The sequence below is a fragment of the Octopus bimaculoides genome, chromosome 10, assembly GCF_046866305.1.
Source record: "Octopus bimaculoides isolate indiv1 chromosome 10, ASM4686630v1, whole genome shotgun sequence".
Lineage (NCBI taxonomy): Eukaryota > Metazoa > Mollusca > Cephalopoda > Octopoda > Octopodidae > Octopus > Octopus bimaculoides.
Window position 1 is genome coordinate 73,973,866 of NC_142937.1, and position 22,303 is coordinate 73,996,168.

At 34.5% G+C, this 22,303-nt stretch overlaps 1 protein-coding gene across 3 annotated transcripts in view; it reads right to left on the minus strand.

Annotated features, from left to right (window-relative positions):
- LOC106880698 (uncharacterized) overlaps positions 1-22,303 on the minus strand; it is a 405,084-nt gene that overhangs the window by 311,906 nt on the left and 70,875 nt on the right. For all 3 annotated transcript variants that reach the window (XM_052971298.2, XM_052971297.2, XM_089358805.1), the window contains exon 2: positions 13,211-13,278. In XM_052971298.2, the coding sequence (XP_052827258.1) occupies positions 13,211-13,249 (39 nt within the window). In that variant the 5' untranslated portion in view covers positions 13,250-13,278. The remainder of the gene's footprint in view (positions 1-13,210; positions 13,279-22,303) is intronic.

The following is a 22,303-nucleotide window of genomic DNA, read 5'->3' on the forward strand; positions in this document are numbered from 1 at the left end:
CCTTCAGTGTTGTTTCATGCACTATCCAGGCTTCAATGCCCTGTGATGTGACATTTATGACACTACAAGCATCAACCAGCTGACATCTTGCAAGTAATAGGAACCATTCTGTTGACAGCAAAGTCAAGATTTTTGGTTTAAGTTCTTCTGATCACAACAGCAGAGCCATGCTACTATAATATATCAACTCCACTTTTATTGCTGATTAAGTTTTATGACTAAGATTTCACTGCATTATGTCACATGCAACATATCATATTACTTATCTCTTTATATTATTAAAGATTTTACCAGCATTTTTGCCAAAACCTTTTAGCACTCATATATTTTCTTATGTACTTCATTTCAAAAGTAAACCCATTTATATTATGCAAGGAAAACTTGAAGGAAACAAAGAAAGAAATGGATAAATAATATACTGAAAACACATATGCACAGAACACCATGAAATGCATGTTACTCTGTGTGTGTGTGTGTGTGTGTGTGTGTGTGTGTGTGTGTGTGTGTGTGTGTGTGCGGTGGATGTTTTTTGCTTAATATTTGTGTGAACAAGTGTGTGACGCTGTACATGAGTGTGTTTATACAGGCAACTGTGCAACAGTGTGTAAAAGATATCTGTATATATGCGTGTGTGTGTGTGTGGTCTTATGTATCTATATGAACACAAGTATGTAGTTCCAATGGAATTTATATATATATGTGTATGTGTTCTAATGTGTTACTATGTGTTTATTGCATTCACATGTGCAGGGTATTTGTTGTGGGATTTCTATGTGAGTGTGTGCATATGCATAAGTTTGGTCTTTGCATGAAGGTCTGGATACTTAACCAAAGCCTATTTGTCAGTGAATATACACATATATCAGTGGGTTAGTGCATATGTGAGACATGATATATGTTTAATACAATGCTTCAGGAGATATAATGATTGTGGATGTATATGTCTTTATGGATATTTCTGTATGTGAGGATTGATACAGTTGTGCTTGAAAGGGCATTAGTGGATATATATATATATATATATATATATATATATATATATATATATATATATATATATATACAAGTTATAGATGTAATTTTGTGGGTATATGTAATAGTAGTTACAGCTATGTGCTAAATTATGTTGATCAATGTTAGTGTACAATATGTGCTAATGAATGTAGAAGTTTGCTGTCATGAATGCAGATGTGCTTTCAATCAAAGGCATCTGTGTGTATGTATCCACAAGTAAATTTGTATAAACAGTATGAATATATACAGGCGCAGGCATGGCTATGTGGTAAGAAGCTTTATTCCCAGTCACATGGTTCAGGGTTCAGTCCTATTGTTGGCACCTTGAGCAAGTGTTTTCTGCTATAGCCTCGGACTGACCAGGACCTTGTGAATGGACTTGGTAGAGGGAAACTGAAAGAAGTTCATCACATATATGTATGTGTGTATATATATCTATGTGTGTATGTCTTTGTGTCTGTGTTTGTCCCCGTCACCGCTTGACAACTGGTATTGGTGTGTTTGCGTCCCTGTAACCTGGCAGTGCAGCAAAAGAGATCAATAGAATAAGTATGAAGCTTAAAAAATAAGTACTGGGATCAATTTATTCGACAAAAAATTCAAGGTGGTGCCCCAGAAGTATCTTAGTAAATGCAAGTTTGTGAACTAATGACTATATGGATGTTTTTATCTGCTGGCAATGTGTGTAAGTTAAGCCTTCCACAACAACTCATCTCCAACACCCATCCCTCAACCAACCTTCTGTACTACTACTTATTCAGGTACTGTAAAATGTTCCACCTATCCACTTACACTTCACATTGTATCCCTACTACTGTCCCCGTGTCACCTTCTCCTCCCAGACCCACCCCTATTGCCTTTCCTTCTTCCTCCCGCCAAACTGATATTCACTGTGTCCAACTCAATGGGGAAAGACATGTATTCATCTCTTCAGGAAGACACTTGCTCCTGTCCTTCTATCATCCTTTCATATCTCTCAGTACTATATACCACTCTGTTGAGGGATCTAGTCTTGCAGGTACTTGGGGAACTCACCAGTGCTGGTGCCATGAAAAGACAAGCATCTGGTACATTCTGTGAAGTAGCCAGCATTAGGAAGGGCTAGTCTGTTCAGGTCGAACCACCCAACTTATGCCAATATGGAAAAAAGGACATCAAATGCTGGTATGAGCTGGACGGCTTGACAGAAGCTGGCCAGCAAGAGAGCTGTCCAAACTCCAATTGTCTGTTGTGATATGGTTGCTATGGCTGAATGCCCTTCCTAATGCCAACCAATTTTACTGAGTGTGTTGGGTGCTATTTACATGGCACCAGCACGAGTGTGTTTACATAGCAGTAGCACAGGTGCATTTTATGTGTCACTGACACCTGTAAAGGACAAGTTTGTATGTATTCATGTGTCTGTTGCTAGTTGATATGTTTCAGTGTTCACGCTTTTAATGATATGTGTCATCTGTCACTGCAGATATCAGTCTTTTGTAATCATACCTGTTTAATGTGTGCATTGCATATGTCACTTGACGAGTGGCATTTGATGGATTTGTATCATGTGCACCGATGAATGGAAGTGCATGTGTGTGAGTGTGTGTGTTTGCATACCTGTATCAACCTGCAAGCCAATGTATGTGAAAACACATATGCATATGTTCACTAAGATATGTAGACTTGTATGTGCATCAACAAATAAATGCAGGCATGTGTACGTGCTGATTTTAGTTCTCTTTCATACGAGGTGGACAGTGGGAACCGAAAAGGAAGTAAACAAATAACAGTGATTCATAAAATTAAGAAGTTTTAAACTTTTTAAACTTGATCAACATCATGACATAGAAAGAAGAATTAAATGGATACAAAAGCAATTTGTCAGTTTGAGAACCACAAAACTAAAAGTTTTATTTAAGAAAATGAGAAGACAAAGGAATAAAGGATTATCTTACAAACTTCATTAGCTTACAGCTGTTTCTGCTATAAAATGCAGTGGACTCATAGTCAAAGCTGAGTGCTAGAGTAAAACATTATACCTTCATCAGAGCCTCAAATATATATATATATATATATATAGTCTGAAGCATTGTCAGATATATATAAATGTTGTAAAAACTTTTTTAAAGCCAAAGCAATTGCAAGTACTAAAAGTTAATAATACAGCTTGATGGATAGCATTATTACCTGGTATTGCAATATTTCAGGGTTACAACTCATTCTTCGGGAAATTTAGGCAGAAAAAGGCATCAACAGCTGATTTCTCTGTTCTGCGGTGTGTTTACTGAGGCACACACACAGACATGCATTCATTTGCAGACATATACACATATACATACCTGAGGGAACATATGCATATACATACACACACACATTTGCTTGCAACTGGATACACACATACCACAGAGCAGAAAAATCAGCTATCAACATCTTTTCTCCGTAAATATCCTGAAGGCATGGTCCTAAACTAGAAATACTGAAATAACAGGTTACAGTACAAATTATTAATTAATTTTTATAACTTGCATTCTCTTGATTTCAAACAAGAACTTTTCAAACATTTATATATGTGTGTGTGTCTGTGTGCGTGTGTCTATAAATATATATGTATGTATAAATAAATATATATGTATATATAAATAACTGCATATGCATATATGTATGCGTGTGTGTGTGTCTGTATGTTTATACACACACACATATGGGGTGCGTCCTGATAGTTGGGTGCCAGCATGCCTGCTAGTGAAAGTGTGTCAACTAGAGGATGCGTATAAGCACATGCATGTAAATGTATATGTGCTGGATGGGTGCATATGTTTGCTGGAAATGGTGTGTGAATATACATAAATGTGAGTGTGTATGCATGTGTGTGTATCTTTGTGGATTTGTCTGTCTGCCTGCTAGCGAATGTGTGTAAGTATATCTGCCAGTATGTACGTGTCTGTGTAATGCCTGCGTTGAGTGTGTATGTGTGTGGCTGTTGGGTGAATGCTGTGTATATCTGCTAGATGCGTACGTGTGCCTGCTGGTGAAAGTGCACGTGTAGCTGCCAGCGTATGTGCTAGTATGGGTGTTTGTTCCTGCTAATAAATGTGTTTGTGTGTCTGCTAGTGGATATTTTTCGCGTCTGCTGATGTGTCTGTGTGCTCGTTACTAGATGTATTTGTGCGACATCCAATGGACGTGTTGCATGACTTTGTGACTGCTAGTGACTATGTATGCACATATGTATATGTGTATGTATGTATGCAAGAGTGTACATATGTGCTGGTGGATATGTGGGTTTATTAATCTATTAAACTCACTAATATATATATATATACACACATGTACCCTTAACGTAGTTCTTGGGGAGATTCAACGTGACACAAAGCGTGACAAGGCTGGCCCTATGAAATACAGGCACAACAGAAACAGGAAGAAAGAGTGAGAGAAAGTTGTGGTGAAAGAGTACAGCAGGGTTCGCCACCACCTCCTGCTGGAGCTTCGTGGAGCTTTAGGTGTTTTCCCTCAGTAAACACAACGCTTGGTCTGGGAATCGAAACCATGATCCTACGACCGCGAGTCTGCTGCCCTAACCACTGAACCATTGCACCTCCATTATATATATATATATATACACACACACACATACACAGGTACACCTATATATATATATCTATATATACATATACACACACCTATATACATGTATATACACATAAAAACACACACATATATACATACAGACACACACACACATACAAAAGAGAGAGAGAAAGAGAAAGAGATTAATTAGATAGGTATAGATAGATAGATGGATAAATGTGTGTCTATAGGTGTATGTATCAGTATGTGTGTGTCTGTTCATGTGGATGCACCTGTAAGTAGTTTGTATGGGTAGGTGTATCTGTCAGTCAAAGAATGTATGTATATCTATGAATGAATGCTGGTATGTCTGTGTATCTGGCCGAGATTATGCATGTATCTTTGAAGGAACACTTTTTGTGTACGTGTGTACGTGCCAGTGAATGACTGTGAAAACGTGTATCTGTCAGTGAACGTGTGTGTGTGTGTGTGAGTGAGTGTTGTGTTTGTGCATGTATGAGTGCATGCATTTGAGTACGTGTGTGTATCTGTAAGTAAATGTTTGTGTGTACGTCTTTGCTAGAGTATATAAATCTGTCAGAGAATATTTGTGTCTGCATCTGCTTTCAGACAACTATGTGTGTTCGCCAGAGAATATCTGTGTGTGTGTGTATGTGAGTGTATATGTGTGTGAGTGTGTGTGTACATAAGTGTGTGTGAAAAAGAAAGAGTAAATGTTGATTGTATGTATATTTCTAAGTATCTATTTGTCTCATTCAATGTGTGTGTATGTGTGTGTGCATGTGTGCATGCATGCATGTGCATATGTGTGTGTGTGTGTGTGTCAGTCAGCTAATGTTTATTGTGAGGCACTCACTGTTCCTCTGGAAGCATCTTTGTACATAAATGTGAGCACGTGTTAGAATATTTAGCCAGATGTGTGGGTGTGTGTATGTAGGAGTCTGTGTGTTTGTATGTGTGTGCTTGTGTACGAGCATGCATAGCTATCAGTCAAGACAAGTTATTGTCTCATAAGAAATACAAATGTTGGTATGTGTGTGTGTGTGTCAGTTTTATTGGCCACATATATGCTGCAACCATGATCATTAACTGTAAGCATGCATGTGTATGTGTGTGTATGTGTGTGTGTGTGCGTGTGTGTGTGTCTGTGTTTGTGATCATCATCCTTTAACATGCTGGCATGCATTGTTTGCGCATGTGTGTGATATATATATATATATATGTATGTATGAATGAATGAATGAATGAATGAATGAATGAATGAATGAATGAATGAATGCAAGTGTACTGGTAGGTGTGTGCATGTACTGCGTCTGTGCTGGATTTGTGCATCAGCTTACGATGACTTTATTGAAGTGAGAAGAGAGTATATGTGTGTATGTGTAAGTGCAGTGGAGTTTGTAGTCCTGTGTTCGATTTTCTTTATATAAGTGTATGCAAGTATATGTGTGTGTGTGTGTGTGTGTGTGTGTGTGTGTGTATGTGTGTGTGTGTGTCATATGAAATGTTCCATGTATACTCTGTAATTTGTTTCTATTCTCATTGGTGTGTGTTTTATGTATTTTCTGTGTCTCTGTTTCAATGGGTGCACAAGCACTTCTTTACTGCGTGGGCTGTAACTTCACATGTGTCTCAGTAAGTTCTCATGACAAAGTTGTGGCTGTTGTCGTGTGTGTGTGTGTGTGTGTGTGTGTGTGTGTGTGTGTGTGTGTGTTCGTGCATATGCTTGAATGAGGCGAAAATGAGAAGAAGGGAACACATTTCTTTAAAGATGTGTACTTCTGTGAGTGACTTATGACTTCAGATAGGAATGTCCACAGTGTGTATATTCAAAAACACACATGCACACAAACACACATGTGTGTGTGTGTGCTTACACATAGTTTTTCTGAAGCTGATAAGAAAATTTAATGAATTAGTTTTGCAGTAAAGCAAAACTTAAATAACGAAAGAAGATATAAACCTCTGAAACAGTGAAAATGTATAGAAAAGGCTTGATTAACAACTGAAAAACATAAACCAGATTTTTCTTCTTATTATTCTTCTTCTTTAGCCTTTTGTCTGTTTCGACCACCTCTCTATTTTATCTTTGCTATCACCTTTACATAATTATAGATGGTTAGAGATAACATTATTTTCCATAATGAAAAGAAATCAAATGATATCTTAACTTTTAATATAATATATATAATACATACATAATAAATGTATATACACAATACACACACACATACATACATACATACACACATATATATATATATATATATATATATATATATGTAGATGTGTGTGTGTGTGTGCTTTGTTATTGTCTTTATATCTTGGATGATTTGTATTGATAAGTAAATTCAAAAGAAGCTATTTGTTAAACATTGTTTATCTTTCATTATCTATCACGATCATTAATTATTTTGGCAAGTAAAAGTTATAAGACTGAACTATAACTCTATAGTAAAAAAAGAAAAACCATATATAAATAAAGGAAACAAACAAAAAAATTTTTTTTTTTTTGTCTTATACACCTCACCTAAAAATTAATTAAGTAATTAAGCAAAGCTCTGTTAATACAGTCAACCTCGGAAAGAGAGAGAGCAAGAGTGTGTGTGTGTGTGTGTGTGTGTGTGTGTGTGTTTATGTGCATGTGTCTGTGTGTGAGTGTGTGTGTGTGTGTGTGTGTGTGTGTGCATGTCATGCTAAGTGGTTTTCAAAAGCGTGAAACTATAAGCAATCTGTAACCACCCACACACACACACACACACACACAAACTAACACACACACACACACACACACAAACTAACACACACACACACACACGTGCAGAGTATAAGTTCTGTAATAAACATTTGTATGGAAATGATATGACTGTAAAATGTGACCAAGACAAAACATAACAACTAAATACAATAACTGCATTAAGAGCAGATTCAATTATCGCCTTAAACATCTTCATTATAATGTTGTAGTAGTAGTAGTAGTAGTAGTAGTAGTAGTAGTAGTAGCAGTAGTAGTAGTAGTAGTAGCAGCAGCACTCATATATTCAGATTGATATTTTCATTATTAATTATTATCATGATTATTATTATTATTATTATTATTATCAATTACATGAGCTGGCAGAATTGTTAACTCGCTGGACAAAATGCTAAGCAGCATTTCATCTGTCTTTATGTTCTGAGTTCAAATTCTGCTATGGTTGACTTACCCTTTCATCCTTTCAGCGTTGATAAAATAAATACCAATTATAGAACGGGGTCAGTGGAATCAATTTTCCCCCTCCCCGCAAAATTTCAGGCCTTGTGCCTATAGTAGAAAGGATTGTTATTGCTGTTGTTGTTATTACTATTATTATCATTAAAGTGGCAAGCTGGCAGAAACGTTAGCATGCCGGACAAAATGCTTAGTGGTATTTCATCTGTCTTTACGTTCTGAGTTCAAATTCCACCGAGGTCAACTTTGCCTTTCATCCTTTTGGGGTCAATAAATTAAGTACCAGTTGCGAACCAGTTTACACATGCAAATTCACAGGTAAAATATGTATGTAAAAAAATTAATAAATAAATTCATGAATGGATGTTGTTTTCACAGCAATAATACTCTTCTCAGTACATGAGTCGTTCCAGTTAACACGATTTTTTGTACTTCCTTTAGGGATGGTAGGCCTGGCATCATTTTCAAATAGGCTTCAGTACCTTTTTTTATCATTCCTAGAGATCCTATAATCACTGGTACAGTAGTCACTTTGAGATGCCACATTTTTTTCAATTTCTATTAGCAAGTCTTTATATTTACTGATCTTGTCAAATTTACTGATATTATTATTATATAATTTATTATTATTATTATACAGAAGTCTTATTTTTATCACGTGTTTTCACTGCACTACCGAGCGCAGCTCTGTGTGCCTTGGGTATGTGCTGTGGTTTGTTGTGATGCTCTTATTTTTACTGTACTGAAAGTGTTTTACGTAGGATGTGTGCGGTGCCTAGTAGTGCTATTTTCTGTGTTATATATACTTGTCAGTCCTGATGTTTTTGTTATGTATTTGTCTGAGTATTTTGAAAGTTTTTCCGTTTCTTTTAGAGAAACATTGTCATCTGTTGGTATTGATGTATTGATTAGAAAGCATTTTTTTCCTTGGTGATCTCTGACAACTATATCGAGCCTATTTGCCTTAATTTCTTTATCTGTGTGTATTGGCACATCCCAGATTATGGTTGCTTTCTCATTTCTGTGACCTTTTCTGATGTGTGCCTAGACTATCTTTTTTCTGTTGTTATTCCATAGTGTTGGCATAGCTTTCAGTATACATAGGTCCCAACTTTGTCATGCCTGTGAATATATTCCTTCTTAGCCAGTCCTGGGCAGCCAGAGACAATACGATTTATTGTTTCTTCTCCATCTTCACATATTTCTTTTATTATTATTACTATTATTATTGTTATTATTATTATTATTATTATTATTATTATTAAGATGGCGAACTGGATGAATCGTTAGCACAATGGATGAAATGCTTGGCAGTGTTTTGCCTGTCGCTCCATTCTGAGTTCAAATTTCGACTTTGCCTTTCATCCTTTCAGGGCTGATAAAATAAGTACCAGTTGAACACTGGGGTTGATGTAATTGACTCATTCCCTCCTCCAAAACTGCTGCCCTCGTGGAAATATTTGAAACCATAATTATCATTGTTGTTGTTGTCATTATTATTGTCTATCTGAGTTTTAGAATAGGTCCACAGTATCTAGCCATAAGACACTAGTGAAGCTGATGATGTCAGTGATGACAGTGACAATGGTGGTGGTGATTGTGATGAGGAGGAAGAGGAGGAGGAACACATATTTCTGTATCCTAGATAGATAATGGGCCACATAGGTCAGGTACCATGTTGCACACTCTACTGGGCAGAATTTGCCAATGTGCCAGGTAATGATAATCATAATATGATGCATCATAAAATTCCAAGTGGTGCACTGTATCAAAATTAACAAATAAATGTTAACACAATAATGAATGGTTGCCTGCTCAAAGCCATTTCGATTCCATGACTATTTGACATTTGAATTGCAGTATTTCCAATAACAATCTTGGGGTTTTCTCTCCCGCCGCCTGTCTCTCTCTCTTTATTTTATAGCTTGATGAGTAAAATTCGTGAAAAGCACAAAGTATAAAAACTTGATACAATAAGTATACAGCAACAACTACATTGAAATCTTTAAAAATTGTTTTAATTCATTCTTTTAATACTGTTAAATAATTAATTACCCTTACACACACACACACATTATTTACTTGGAGGTCCTTGCTAGCCTTCCTAGACAGGGTGTAGCTGATGCAACCTATGTTCAGCTGAGGTTTCTGGAGAAACAAGAAGTGCTGCTGTAGGTGGAGAGCTGGCAGGGAAGGCAATGAACTGGCAGAAACGTTAGCACGCTGGGCGAAAAGCTTAGCAGTATTTCGTCTGCCATTACGTTCTGAGTTCAAATTCTGCCGAGGTCAACTTTGCCTTTCATCCTTTCGGGGTCGATAAATTAAGTACCAGCTATGCACTGGGGGTCGATGTAATCGATTTAATCCCTTTGTCTGTCCTTGTTTGTCCCCTCTATGTTTAGCCCCTTGTGGACAATAAAGAAATAAGAAGTGCTGCTGTAATGATAGAAGACAGAGTTTCGTGAAAATATTCTAGGGACCTACAAGATAAAAAGGTCTTTTAATAGAAAAAAAAAAAAAAAATTGGCACTCTGTTAGCAATGATGACAAGGGCTCCACTTGATCCTATCAACAGTACATCCTGCATATGAAGTTAACATGCAAGCGGCTGAGCACTCCACAGACACATGTACCCTTAAAATAGTTCTCGAGCAGATTCAACGTAACACAGAAGGTGACAAGGCTGGCCCTTTGAAGTACTACTCTTTATTGCCAGCTTAGTGAACTGGAGCAATATGAAGAAAAGTGTTTTGCCGAAGGACACAATGCACCACCAGGTTTTGAACTCATGACCTTACAATCATGAGCCAAATACCCTAACCACATAACAGTCTTTTAATGATATTTAGTGAAAACTTATTTTATAAAAGAACAAGATCTAACATTTGAATGTTATTTACATGCTTAGTTTCTTCGGTTTTTTCCCACTTGAATAAATTATTTCTCTACAACAGTTTTAGTTTCTTTTTAATGTCTTAGCAAAATTAACTCAGTGGTAGTTATATGTAAAATATAAATACAGATTACACTATTTTTTTTCAAGTCTGAAAACACCACTAATATAACAGCATGTGGCTATAGTACATTGCTAAGTTAATGACTGTTGCACATTGGTTGAATAAAGGTTTACTGTTATGTGGATGATCTAGAATGTGTGGGTGTGTATGTTCGTATGCATGTATTTGCATAGCAGCTGCATCATCCCAGATATGTCAACAGTATTGAAATGGGAGTTCCATTTGTGCATTGAAGGTGGTCAGTAACTAACTGCTTTTTAAAAAGAAAGCCTAACTTTTGAAACACAGTTGTAGGTATATTATAGGTTTGTGATCACCGTGAAAGATCAGAGAGAGCAAGTATATCATTCCACACACACACACACACACACACACACACACACACACACACACACACACACACACACACACAACGAAAGTGCAAAAGTTTTAATGGTGAGTTGCTCAGGAATAGAGAAAATGTATTGCCGAATGTATCTAAGACTGCGTAGTAACTCATTTCAGGCGTTGTTGGATGAGATTATCTTGTCATGATCTTATAGCAAGGTGTTTTTCAAAGTTTTGTGTTCATTTCTGTCTGTTTCTCTTTCTTTCTGTGTGTGTGTGTGTGTGTGTGTGTGTGTGTGTGTGTGTGCACGCGTGCGTGTGCGTGTGTGTGTGTGTGCACGCGTGCGTGTGTGTGTGCACGCGTGCGTGTGTGTGAGAGAGAGAGAGAGAGAGAGAGAGAGAGAGAGAGAGAGAGAGAGAGAGAGAAAGAGAGAGAGAGAGAGAGAGAGAGAGAAAATAAATATTTATTCTGAAATAGTTCCTTGTATACTTTAACATCTGATAGATAAATCTGAAAACCTTAAAAATAATTAAAAAGATGAATAATTGGATTCAATTGTGTTTTAGAAAGAAATTATGATAATAGCTTTAATGCAAAAAAAAAAAATAAAAGCAAGGCTTTATGGGTTTTCTATTTTTAGTCCTCATTTTAATGAAATGTTCCTTAGATTCATTTCATCCTAAATCTATATCAGTTCTTACTTAATCCAACAGATTAATAATCAAAATAAAATGTAATACAACATGGTATACATTAAAATTCTGTATTTCTAAAAACATACTAAACAGAACTGTCAAATATATCAGATATTTATGTATACATATGATTTTTTTTTTCAAAGTCATATTTTATAATTAAATTATAAACATTCAAATTCAAACAACGGAATTTTAATTATAAAATATCCAAAGAATTTTCATCATCACCAATAACATTTTCAGTAATAGTATAAAAGTAGAGTCAATGATTATCACAAAGCATCAGAAATAAACTGTACAAATATTGGCAAAATTATTTAAATGTGATTCCATCTCTATGTTTCAGTCTTTTTACTAGTAGCAATCAATATTAATGACTGTATACTAGATACTTATTCAATTGTGAGGACATTTATATCTTGTTGGGACATATTTTGACCAGTTTGCTCAGATTATTCAATTATTATCATTATCAAACTTATAATAATTTTGACATCTGGTTTTCCTCACTGGCATTGGTGGGAGAAAAGCAAATGAAAGAATGACCAAGAAGCTCAAAAACATAACAAAATTGTAACCACCAAAACAAGATAGATAATAAATATATCTTCAGATTTGAATCAAAGAGAAAATTAATTGTAAGCATTGTCCAACTCAAATGTTATTTGAAGTGGGTTAAAAGAAAACAAAAAAATGGAATTACTTTCATAGATATTTTCCTACAGATTATGCAATATTGATACAATAATTTACATAATATCTATTGTATGAAGGTGACTTTTAGAAATATCTTCACAAATAAAACTGTTAGAGCTGAAAAAGGAAAACAAAAAGAAAAAACCTCCAACAGAGATTCAAGGCCACAGCCTGTTGTCTGGAACCATTAAAAGAGTATACATGATAAGACAGGTTTGACATTGAAAAAATATAGTAATTCTTTGTAAATCATTTAATTTTTCAGATTATTCAAATATGTAATTAACCTTACTGAATGCATCAGCATAGAAAACATATATTTGCAATACAACATTATCACAAATATTCATCTAACATTTTTTGCTCTTTTACACTGGAATAAAATGATTTATTTTCTTGATTTCTTTTGTATAATTGTTAACTACACATGACACTATGAAAAGACAGAGCTAGAGAATTGAGAATTCTAATTTAAATATTTAAACAACTTAAATTACAGCAAATATTAGATATTGCTCTGATTTCTTTCAATTTTCTATTGAATTCTAAAGTCATTTTCTTTATGTTTGATATAATAAAGATTTATACTAGCTATCGAGATTAGGTTGTATAGAATTTTTTTTGTTTTGTTTTTTTGAAACTTGGTAGATTATATATGTTTCTTTTTATCACATACCTGCAGGCAACTTTTCTTCCATGCCATTAGAATATTCATCCATGCATTGCTGACAAGCTTTGAGCAATCTAGAAAAACAAAGGTAATATATAAGTACAGAACACACTAAAGGGATCTTATATTGGAGGAATAAAGTGGGAAGAGAAATAAGTTTTGTATATTATAGGAAACCAAAAATAGCATCAAGTTAATTTTTATTTCAAGAAGAATATAAAATTTGCGAAATTAATTTAAATTAGATTAAAATACAAAGTTTTTAAAATAGAAAAATATTGAAAAATCTACAATCCTATAGCTAATTACCTATATATTTTATTTCATTGCTTTGCAAAAAAAAAAATGTCTTAATTTAAGAGTGCTGCTGTGTTTGACTTCTCTAATAATAAAAAATTCAAATTAAGAATAATATTATATGAAAATTTAATGAGAATATAAAACAATTTAAACCAAGTGACTTCAGTTCTATGTTCAAACTACTGAATAAGAGTTTTTTTTTTGTTTTGTTACAAATTTCAATCTATCATATATTTTACAAATGTTTTTGTAAGAAGCCTGATGAAGTATTTATAAAATTTACCATTAATTTTAAACTTATAAAATTTGCAGGAAAAATTTAATCAGGAAAGAACTAGAAAGCATTCCAATCCAAACATGTTTATAAATAACTGAAATTCTTCAAAACTCTAAAGGAAACTAATACATCTTAGATTTTTTGTAATTCTGAAAGAATTTCTTTTTTGTTTAATAAGAATTGGCATTGTACACAGTTTTTTCTTTCTACAGTATCTAATTAATAAAAACATAGTAGTAATTTGTGATAGGGATTTAATATTATAACGAAAATATATCCAAAAAGATAAATGATAAAAATTCCTGAATTATTAAATAAATAATTATTGAATAGAATATATTCCCCTTCATTTTGCAGCAAAATGGTCAATTGTCTATGGGTTTATTAACTCAGTACTACATTTGATTAAATCTTTGGGCACTATCTTTTACATATATGAGTCGAGTTAAGAAAAGAAGCACAATGAAAGATAAATGGAAAGCTAAGGAAAAAATAAAGAGGACCTTGTTTTTCTTTTTTTGGACATGGCACCAACATTAAAATAAATGATAATTAAAAATAACCAAATCATTTTACAAATTGAAAGGTTGTATTAAAGAAGAAAAAAAAAATTGAAATGTGGTTAATTAGTCTATTTCATGACTTACAAATAAATACTTCAAAACCAAAATAAAAAAAGCAACAAAAGCAAAAATAAAAAAACACATTTGACAACAAAAAGGAAATGGAACACCTTGAATTTAAATTCTTAATTTAAGACAACAATTGATTAAAACTATATTTAAGAAATCCTTAAGTTCATCATCATTAGCATTTCACACCTGCTTTTCCATGCCCAATAGTTTTGCTGTAACAGTCTTTTGCAACTGGGTGCTCTCTCTGTTGCCAACCTGTAGTAGTACCACCAGCAGAAGTAGTGATAATACATACAAGACAAATCAAATCATCATCATCATCAACATTAAAATAAATGATGCCAGCCCCAGTCAAACTGTTTGGATGGCTTGACTGGGGCTGGCAAGCTGGAAGGCTGCACCAGATGCCAGTCTGATCTGACATGGTCTCTACAAATGGATGCCCATCCTAATGCCAACCACTCCAAGAGTGTAGTGGGTGCTTTTATGTGCCACCAGTATGGGTGTCATTTGTGTGGCACAGGTATCTTCCGCAGAGTCTCCAATATTTGGAAACTTGACTTTTGGCTGTACAAAGGTCATTTCATGCTATATTTTTACACATAATTTATCAGAATTTTCAGATCTGAAAATTTTTGAGCCCTAGATTGAGGGTAAGGACATACCTAGTCTTTGTGATGCAAAAGTTAGCACAATCATCTGGATTACAATAAACATTTTTTTTTCCTTACAACAAGACAGCAGTTCCTGTCCTTCTATCTTTCTCTAACCGTTTATCACCTTGCACAAATCCCCATCTTTCAATATGACTTCCTACTCAGTTCAGGGATCATGTCTTGCAAGTTACATAGTGACCTCACTAGTGCTGGTGCCACATAAAAAGCACCAATACACTCTATAAAATGGTTGGCATTAGGAAGAAAATCCAGCCATAGAAACTATGTCAAAGCAGACAGTAGAGCTTGGTATAGTCTTCTGGCTTGCCAGCTCCTGTCAATGCTCCAACCCATGCCAGAGTGCAAAATGGACGTTAAATGATGATGACGATAGTGGTGATGATAATGATGATGTTTATGAGCAAACCTCTAACCATTCTAATATCAGTGTACTGTCTTTTCAAAATTCATTTTCATTTATTTGATTGCTTTTATTTGAAACACATTTAATTCAAAGTAGAATCAGAATGAAATATCAATGTCTAGATATTAGCCTGGCACAACTAGAATTACAAAATTCAATTTTCTTAAAATATGTATTACATTATTAAAAATTTATAGCAGCTATTTAAATCAAATTTCTCAAAAACTTATCTTTCACTTTAAATTAGATTAGTATATGTAAAAACATTGAATCACAAAAAGTTGTTTAGTCTAATTATTTGAAATAAAAATACCAAATAAAAAACAAAAGAGAATTTTATAAAATATCGTTAATGAAAGTTATTTTCTGGTTAAAAACATCTTAAAATGTATATAAAACATAATTATTTCTTTTAATTATTTATACTTCATTACTATTGAACATATTTAAGTTACATTACACATTAACACTATGAACACAATGTGAAGGCACATGATCTAGCTGTTACAGTGTTGGACTCAAGACTATTAGGCCAAAAGTCATAAGTTCAGATCTAGGACTGAGAAATACATTTTGTCCTTGAACATGGTACTTCATTTCAGATTTTTCTCCAGTACACATAGCTGAAAAGGAGTACCGTGAAGTGCTAAGGTACAAAACATAAAGGAATACAACACTAGTATTGAGACCAGTGTAAATGCAACACAAACACAAATGCACGATACAAACAAGGTAGGCTGCTGCACAGTTTCTACCCTCCAAATATGATCCCATAGTAAAAGGCACTTTCCTAAGGTTCTTTGAACCATACGGCTAGAAGCAAACTTCTTAATACATGTACCTATATATGTGTATGAGCATACACACACATGCCTACCCAATCATTTAACATTCTTGTTCCATGTTGAAATAGGTTGGATGGCTTGACAGGATACAACAGGTTCAAAGACTGCAATGTACCCCACTGTCTAGTCTGGCATGGTTTCTACGGCTAGATGCCTTTTCTAATGTCAGCCACTTTACAGTGTGTACTGGGTACTTCACTTGTGCTACAAACACGAGTGAGGTCACCATGGAGTTTGTAACATTATGAACTCCAAAAAGAAGGACTTTTGCTAGATGGGGAGTTAAAGTATGTGCAAAGGGGCCACAGTAGAACAGATTTGTTGCTGTAAATGAGCTAAATGATTACTCACATTTTTTAAAAGAGCCTGAGGGTAATGTAGTGAGTAAGGTAAAATCAAACGTCACCTCCTCGAGTCATACTGGCTCATAAGGGCAGGTTTTGAGGTTTCCATGGCATATAAATTCCCCACCAAGGTGGGACACCAGTCCGTTACAGGTTTGCTGATTTTTGCCAACTGAGTGAATTGGAGCAACACAAAATGAAGTGTTATGCTCAAAAACATAATGTGTCACCCAGTCCAGGAATTGTAACCACAGTCTTACGATCATGAGTCCAGCACCCTAACCAGTAAGCCATGCACTTCCACAATGTAGCAGGGACTAGAAAGAGATAAAAGTAGTAATGAGGTGTTTGGGTGCACCCTCAAGACATGAGGTGGGAAGAAGTAAGTGAGGTTAGTGGAACCAGGAATATCTGTGGGTAGATGTCGTAGCAATGTATAAAAAGCATTTTGTCTGATGAAGTAACAATTTTGGCAGCTTGCCCTTTCTACTATAGGCACAGGGCCTGAAATTTTCGTGAGAGGAGGTTAGTCAATAACAGCAACCCCAGTACTCAACTTGTATTTATTTCATCCTCCCCACCACCACTGCCACCACCACCACCACCACCACCACCAAAAAAAGTTTGAAAGGCAAAGTCGACCTCAGTGGAAACTGAACTCATAAAGTAAGTCCTGAAGAAACGCTAAGCATCTTGTCCAGTGTGGTAATGATCCTGACAGCTTGCCACGCTACTTAGTAATAATGATAAGAATAGCACTCAGAGAGTGCAAACCTCCACCAAGGCAACACCAACGTCCTCTCAACGATTAGCCAGAGATGATTTTTAAAATAAGAATATCTGAAATAAACTCGACTGGTCTCACAAATGAAAATACTAAAAATGAACCAGACCGTTCTCACAAATTAAGTAAAAAAACAGGAAAAATAGTCCAGAATCTTTGTCCGGTACCAGATTGATCCCAAAATCTAAACAGTTCATGCCAGTCACAGAGCCAAACATCCCTGAAAGTTTCATCTAAATCCATCCAGTGGTTCTTGAGATATCTTGTCCATGGACAAACAAACAAACAAACAGCCACGACTGAAAACAATACCTCCACCTTTTCTAAAATTAATAAGAAGAAACCTCTGCCAAACATCCCTGAAAGTTTCATCTGAATCCATCCTTGTTCACGATCAATCAAACACTAAGGCGGAGGTAATAATAATAATAAAGTACAAACTAAAAGCCAACTACACTGAAATAAAAGCTTTAAAAATTAGAACGATCAATAAAGAATTCCAAAATATAATCATGGGGAAAATGGTGAGAAAAACCACTCCAGAGTCAATAGCTCACAAGGTTTGACAGTGGAGTAGGAGGCCAAAATGAATGCCAACAATGGCTCAAAAACCTCTGGTGCAGCAAACTACACAATCTGTACACTGAAACAACTTGCCATATTCTTTCTGATTGCACCAACGCATCCACATGAAAATGGATAAAATAGAATGACCTGATCACAGTCTCATGAGGTATGTGTGTCTGGACTGATAAGAAGATCAAAGCAAACCATCCAGGTATAAATTACAAGGATAGTAACAAAAATCTCTGAACTCTGATGATATCTGTATTCCTTCTCACTAAAGGAAAAATAGCTTTAAGGTAAAAATTATCAAAGAATTTCTCCTCTTAATAAACCTTTACCTTTTCCAGATTTACCTTTAATGATAGTAAGCATTTAATAAGACTTCAGTTGCATTAGCTAGAGGGCTAAGTGTTCAATCAAGCAGCTAATTATTATATATTACATTTTTCACACAAGTTAAAGAAATAAGTTTTAATCATCAAGGTAAAATACGGAAACCAATTTTGTACATGTTTAGAATTGAAATCATTGACAGTATAACAGTTCTTTTTTCTTTTCTTTTTGATTATGGTGGGGTGGTGGAATTTAATGCTTTTTTTTTTTTCGCTATAAAAGGAAGTCAATATAAAACAATTTAGCTCTGAAAAAAAATTAATTATCCAGCTAAATTTCCCAATATTATAAACAAGAATAAAAACAATACTTTCTAAATTGGGTGTTTAATATTCTGTGGAGAGAAAAGTCCTTATTCAGGAAAAGTAAAAAAAGAAATTTTCAATAAACAATGACAGGAATTATTGGTATTGTTTAATTGAGACAGTATCCATTAGTAACTCCAAGTATATATTTTTTATTTTATACATATACATATACATACATATATATATATATATATATATATATATATAGCATGAAAAACGGACATTAAATGATGATGAGGATGATGATGATATTTGATTATTCATCTATATTCCTATTTATTTTTAGATGCAAGTCAAACAGCAATAGTTTTGAACTTGGCTAGATAACAGACAAACACATTTCTTTGATCTAATATATAGATTGAGGAAATAGCTCTGTATTATTTCAAACTTAGTAGTTTGACAGAGAATTAGGAACTGTTAGGAAATTATGGTGTTTCACTAGTGTGCATACGTGTGCAACTACAAATAGTTGGTAGTAGGATAGGACATAAGAAACACACATACGCACACGCACACATATACACGTGTGAGTGTGTGTGAGTGTCTGTGAAAGATGGTTTTTAAGAAATATTTCAGAACAAATTGGAACATTTGCTTTGAATTTAGCCAATAAGTTGAGGAAAAAACATTCATAATATATATTAATAATTATATTTCATAGATAAAAAGATTCAAGTTGAATGATTAGTGTGTAGTCGAGGGTTTTCTGGGGCTAAATCTAGGGGACTAATAAAACTATTTTTAGTTCAAATGTTTTTATATATTTTGTTGTTTAACTACCAGTTAGCGAACAATCAGCAGAGAAACCAAATTATCAGGTAAGATTAGTTGTGGGTGTTTTAAGTTAAAACAGTTCTATTTACAATTTAAGCAGAGCTATACATAATATAGAAATGTGTTATTGATCTTCCAATCGAGTTCAATTGTTATATATCATTGATGAATTTATAAAAAAATATAATCTATTTACTCTCATTAGTAGATACTTAAGAAATATACTTTACACACTGCAAATAAAAAATTCAAAGTAATTTTTTTGAAGTTCATTTAATGAAAACTTTGCTTTCCTTGTAAGCAATAATTCATTTGTATTCTTTTCGTTCTAGCACCATTTTCCTACTTGTTTGTTATTTATCAATTAACAAAGGCATATACAAGTGTGTGTGTGTGTGTGAATGTGTATGTTATTTTACAACAGAATAACACCTTTTTTTTATATATATATTAATTCCTCTATTTAGTTTCTACTCAATCCTAAATATTGGCTAAATTCAAAGCAAATGTTCCAATTTGTTCTGAAATATTTCTTAAAAACCATCTTTCACAGACACTCACACACACTCACACGTGTATATGTGTGCGTGTGCGTATGTGTGTTTCTTATGTCCTATCCAACTACCAACTATTTGTAGTTGCACACGTATGCACACTAGTGAAACACCATAATTTCCTCACAGTTCCTAATTCTCTGTCAATACAGAGAGGCATAGTACAGGGAAAACAATCAAATATATTTTATTTTTCTTAGAGACAGACTGCAGTCAAATGAGCAGACTAAGAATCTGAAATTTATATTAGATGCTGTCTGGAAGCAGATAACACTAAATAGCTATGAATATTGAACGAAAATGCAAAAAATATGTGAAGATAAAAAAAAAAGTACTTGTAAGATACTAACTGGAGAAGAAATACAACAATTCTGGTTTAGTTTATTTAAATTAATCCCAAAACTTTGACAATGAGAAAGAGCAACTCTGCGTGTTTGTTTAAATGCTAGAATGTTTCCCATCATATAACAGATAATTTGGGAAGTATACTTTTGCCACTATGGATAATATCAGGAAATATGGCATACATTATCATCATCATCAAATTTGTTCATAATTCAGAAGACGATGAAATTAATAGGGAAAGTCTGAAGGCTGTTTTGCGTAAAATTATTAAGCATAACATTATTAAGCGTATGTAAATTTCATCCGTCTAATTGGCTATAGAAATGCTTGTGAAAACAACTTTTTGCGCTGCCCTGATTATACACTGCAGGGTAATCCCTTTTCGCAGGAGCTAGGACGGCAATTTCTGATGAAGCAATTGCTGGCGATCTGTTGGTACACAGTTTTGCCAGAATTCTATCAGATTGGGCAGATGTTGATGCACCATTTTGCATTATGTTCAAAGTAGCTTCTGGAATGTCATTTTAAACCGGTTGCTTCCTTTCCCCAGCAAGCTCTCTTCTTTGGAGGCATAATCTATGTATATATTAAACAGAACAACAAAAGTTATAATAGATGGCAGGGTCGGTACTTTTCACATATCTGTAATTTTTCAGATTAACACCCGCACGATAACCTAACCCTAATCCTAAACCTAATCCTAACACTAACCCTAACATTAACCCTAAACTCTAACCCTAAAACCCTAACCCTGACCCTAAAACCATAACACTAATCCTAACCCTAACCCTAAACCCTGACCCTAAAACCTTAAACCTAACACCCTAGTGAAAATTGTGGTATATTTACAAAATATCGATGAACATGAGTTATATTTTACTGAATGATTGTGTACTTGCATGTGTATGCGTTTGAGAGAGCAAGAGGTAGGGAGAGGGGGGGAAAGGGCTAGAGGTAGTTAAAAGTTTTCTTATGACGGCTTCTCTTCACTGCCTATTACTTCATTAGAAATCTATGGATGCACTTACGCACATAATAGAGAAAAATTAAACAAATATGGCAGACTTGCTCCGAAACACCACCGAGTGGGGAACACTTCTCAAAAATAACCTGCAGTGGTTTCCTTCAAAATTCCCACATGCTCGAAATGTACATACATCAAGGCATATTTGTAGAAAATTTCACGAAAAAATATTCATTTTCCTGGAAGTTAAGAGGAATTTAAGTGGAATTTCCGAAAATTGTCCCCCACCCTCCTCCCAAAACACTTTCACTGAAAATTTTTGTATATTCGGAATCTACATAATAAATAATATATGCATAGAAAATTTCATTAAAAAATATTCATTTTTCTGAAAGTTATGACCTTCCAAAGTCGGTGGGTACAACTCTGTAGTTATGCCACATTGACGAACGTGAATGATTGTGTTTACTTGCACGTGTATACATTTGCGAGAGCGAGTTAGGAAGAGAAGAAGAGGGGGAGATAGAGAACGGGAGCAATGTGTATGTTGCTGTCACAGATTACGTATGTGTGGTCGTGTGTGTTTTTACGTATCAATGTTATGAAAAATAGGTAAAGAATACTGAGAAGGAAGTTTAATCTATGACGTTGTATGTATCACTTTCTCTCTCTGTTGAGCGCGTGTGTAGGAACGCTGTCCCAGGTAGAAGGGAAGAAATATAAAAGTTGCTAGAAACAACAGCCAAATCTCCCTTAAATCACACAAAGTAAACGGAATTTTAAAAATCTAATTACTGCACTGGAAAGATCAGATCGAGAAAATTCCAATGATGTAAAAATTTTAACGAAAAAGTGGAAAATGTGGATTTCTATAAACTTTTAAAAAGGCTTCACACAGACACACAACTTCAGCTTTATGTATATAT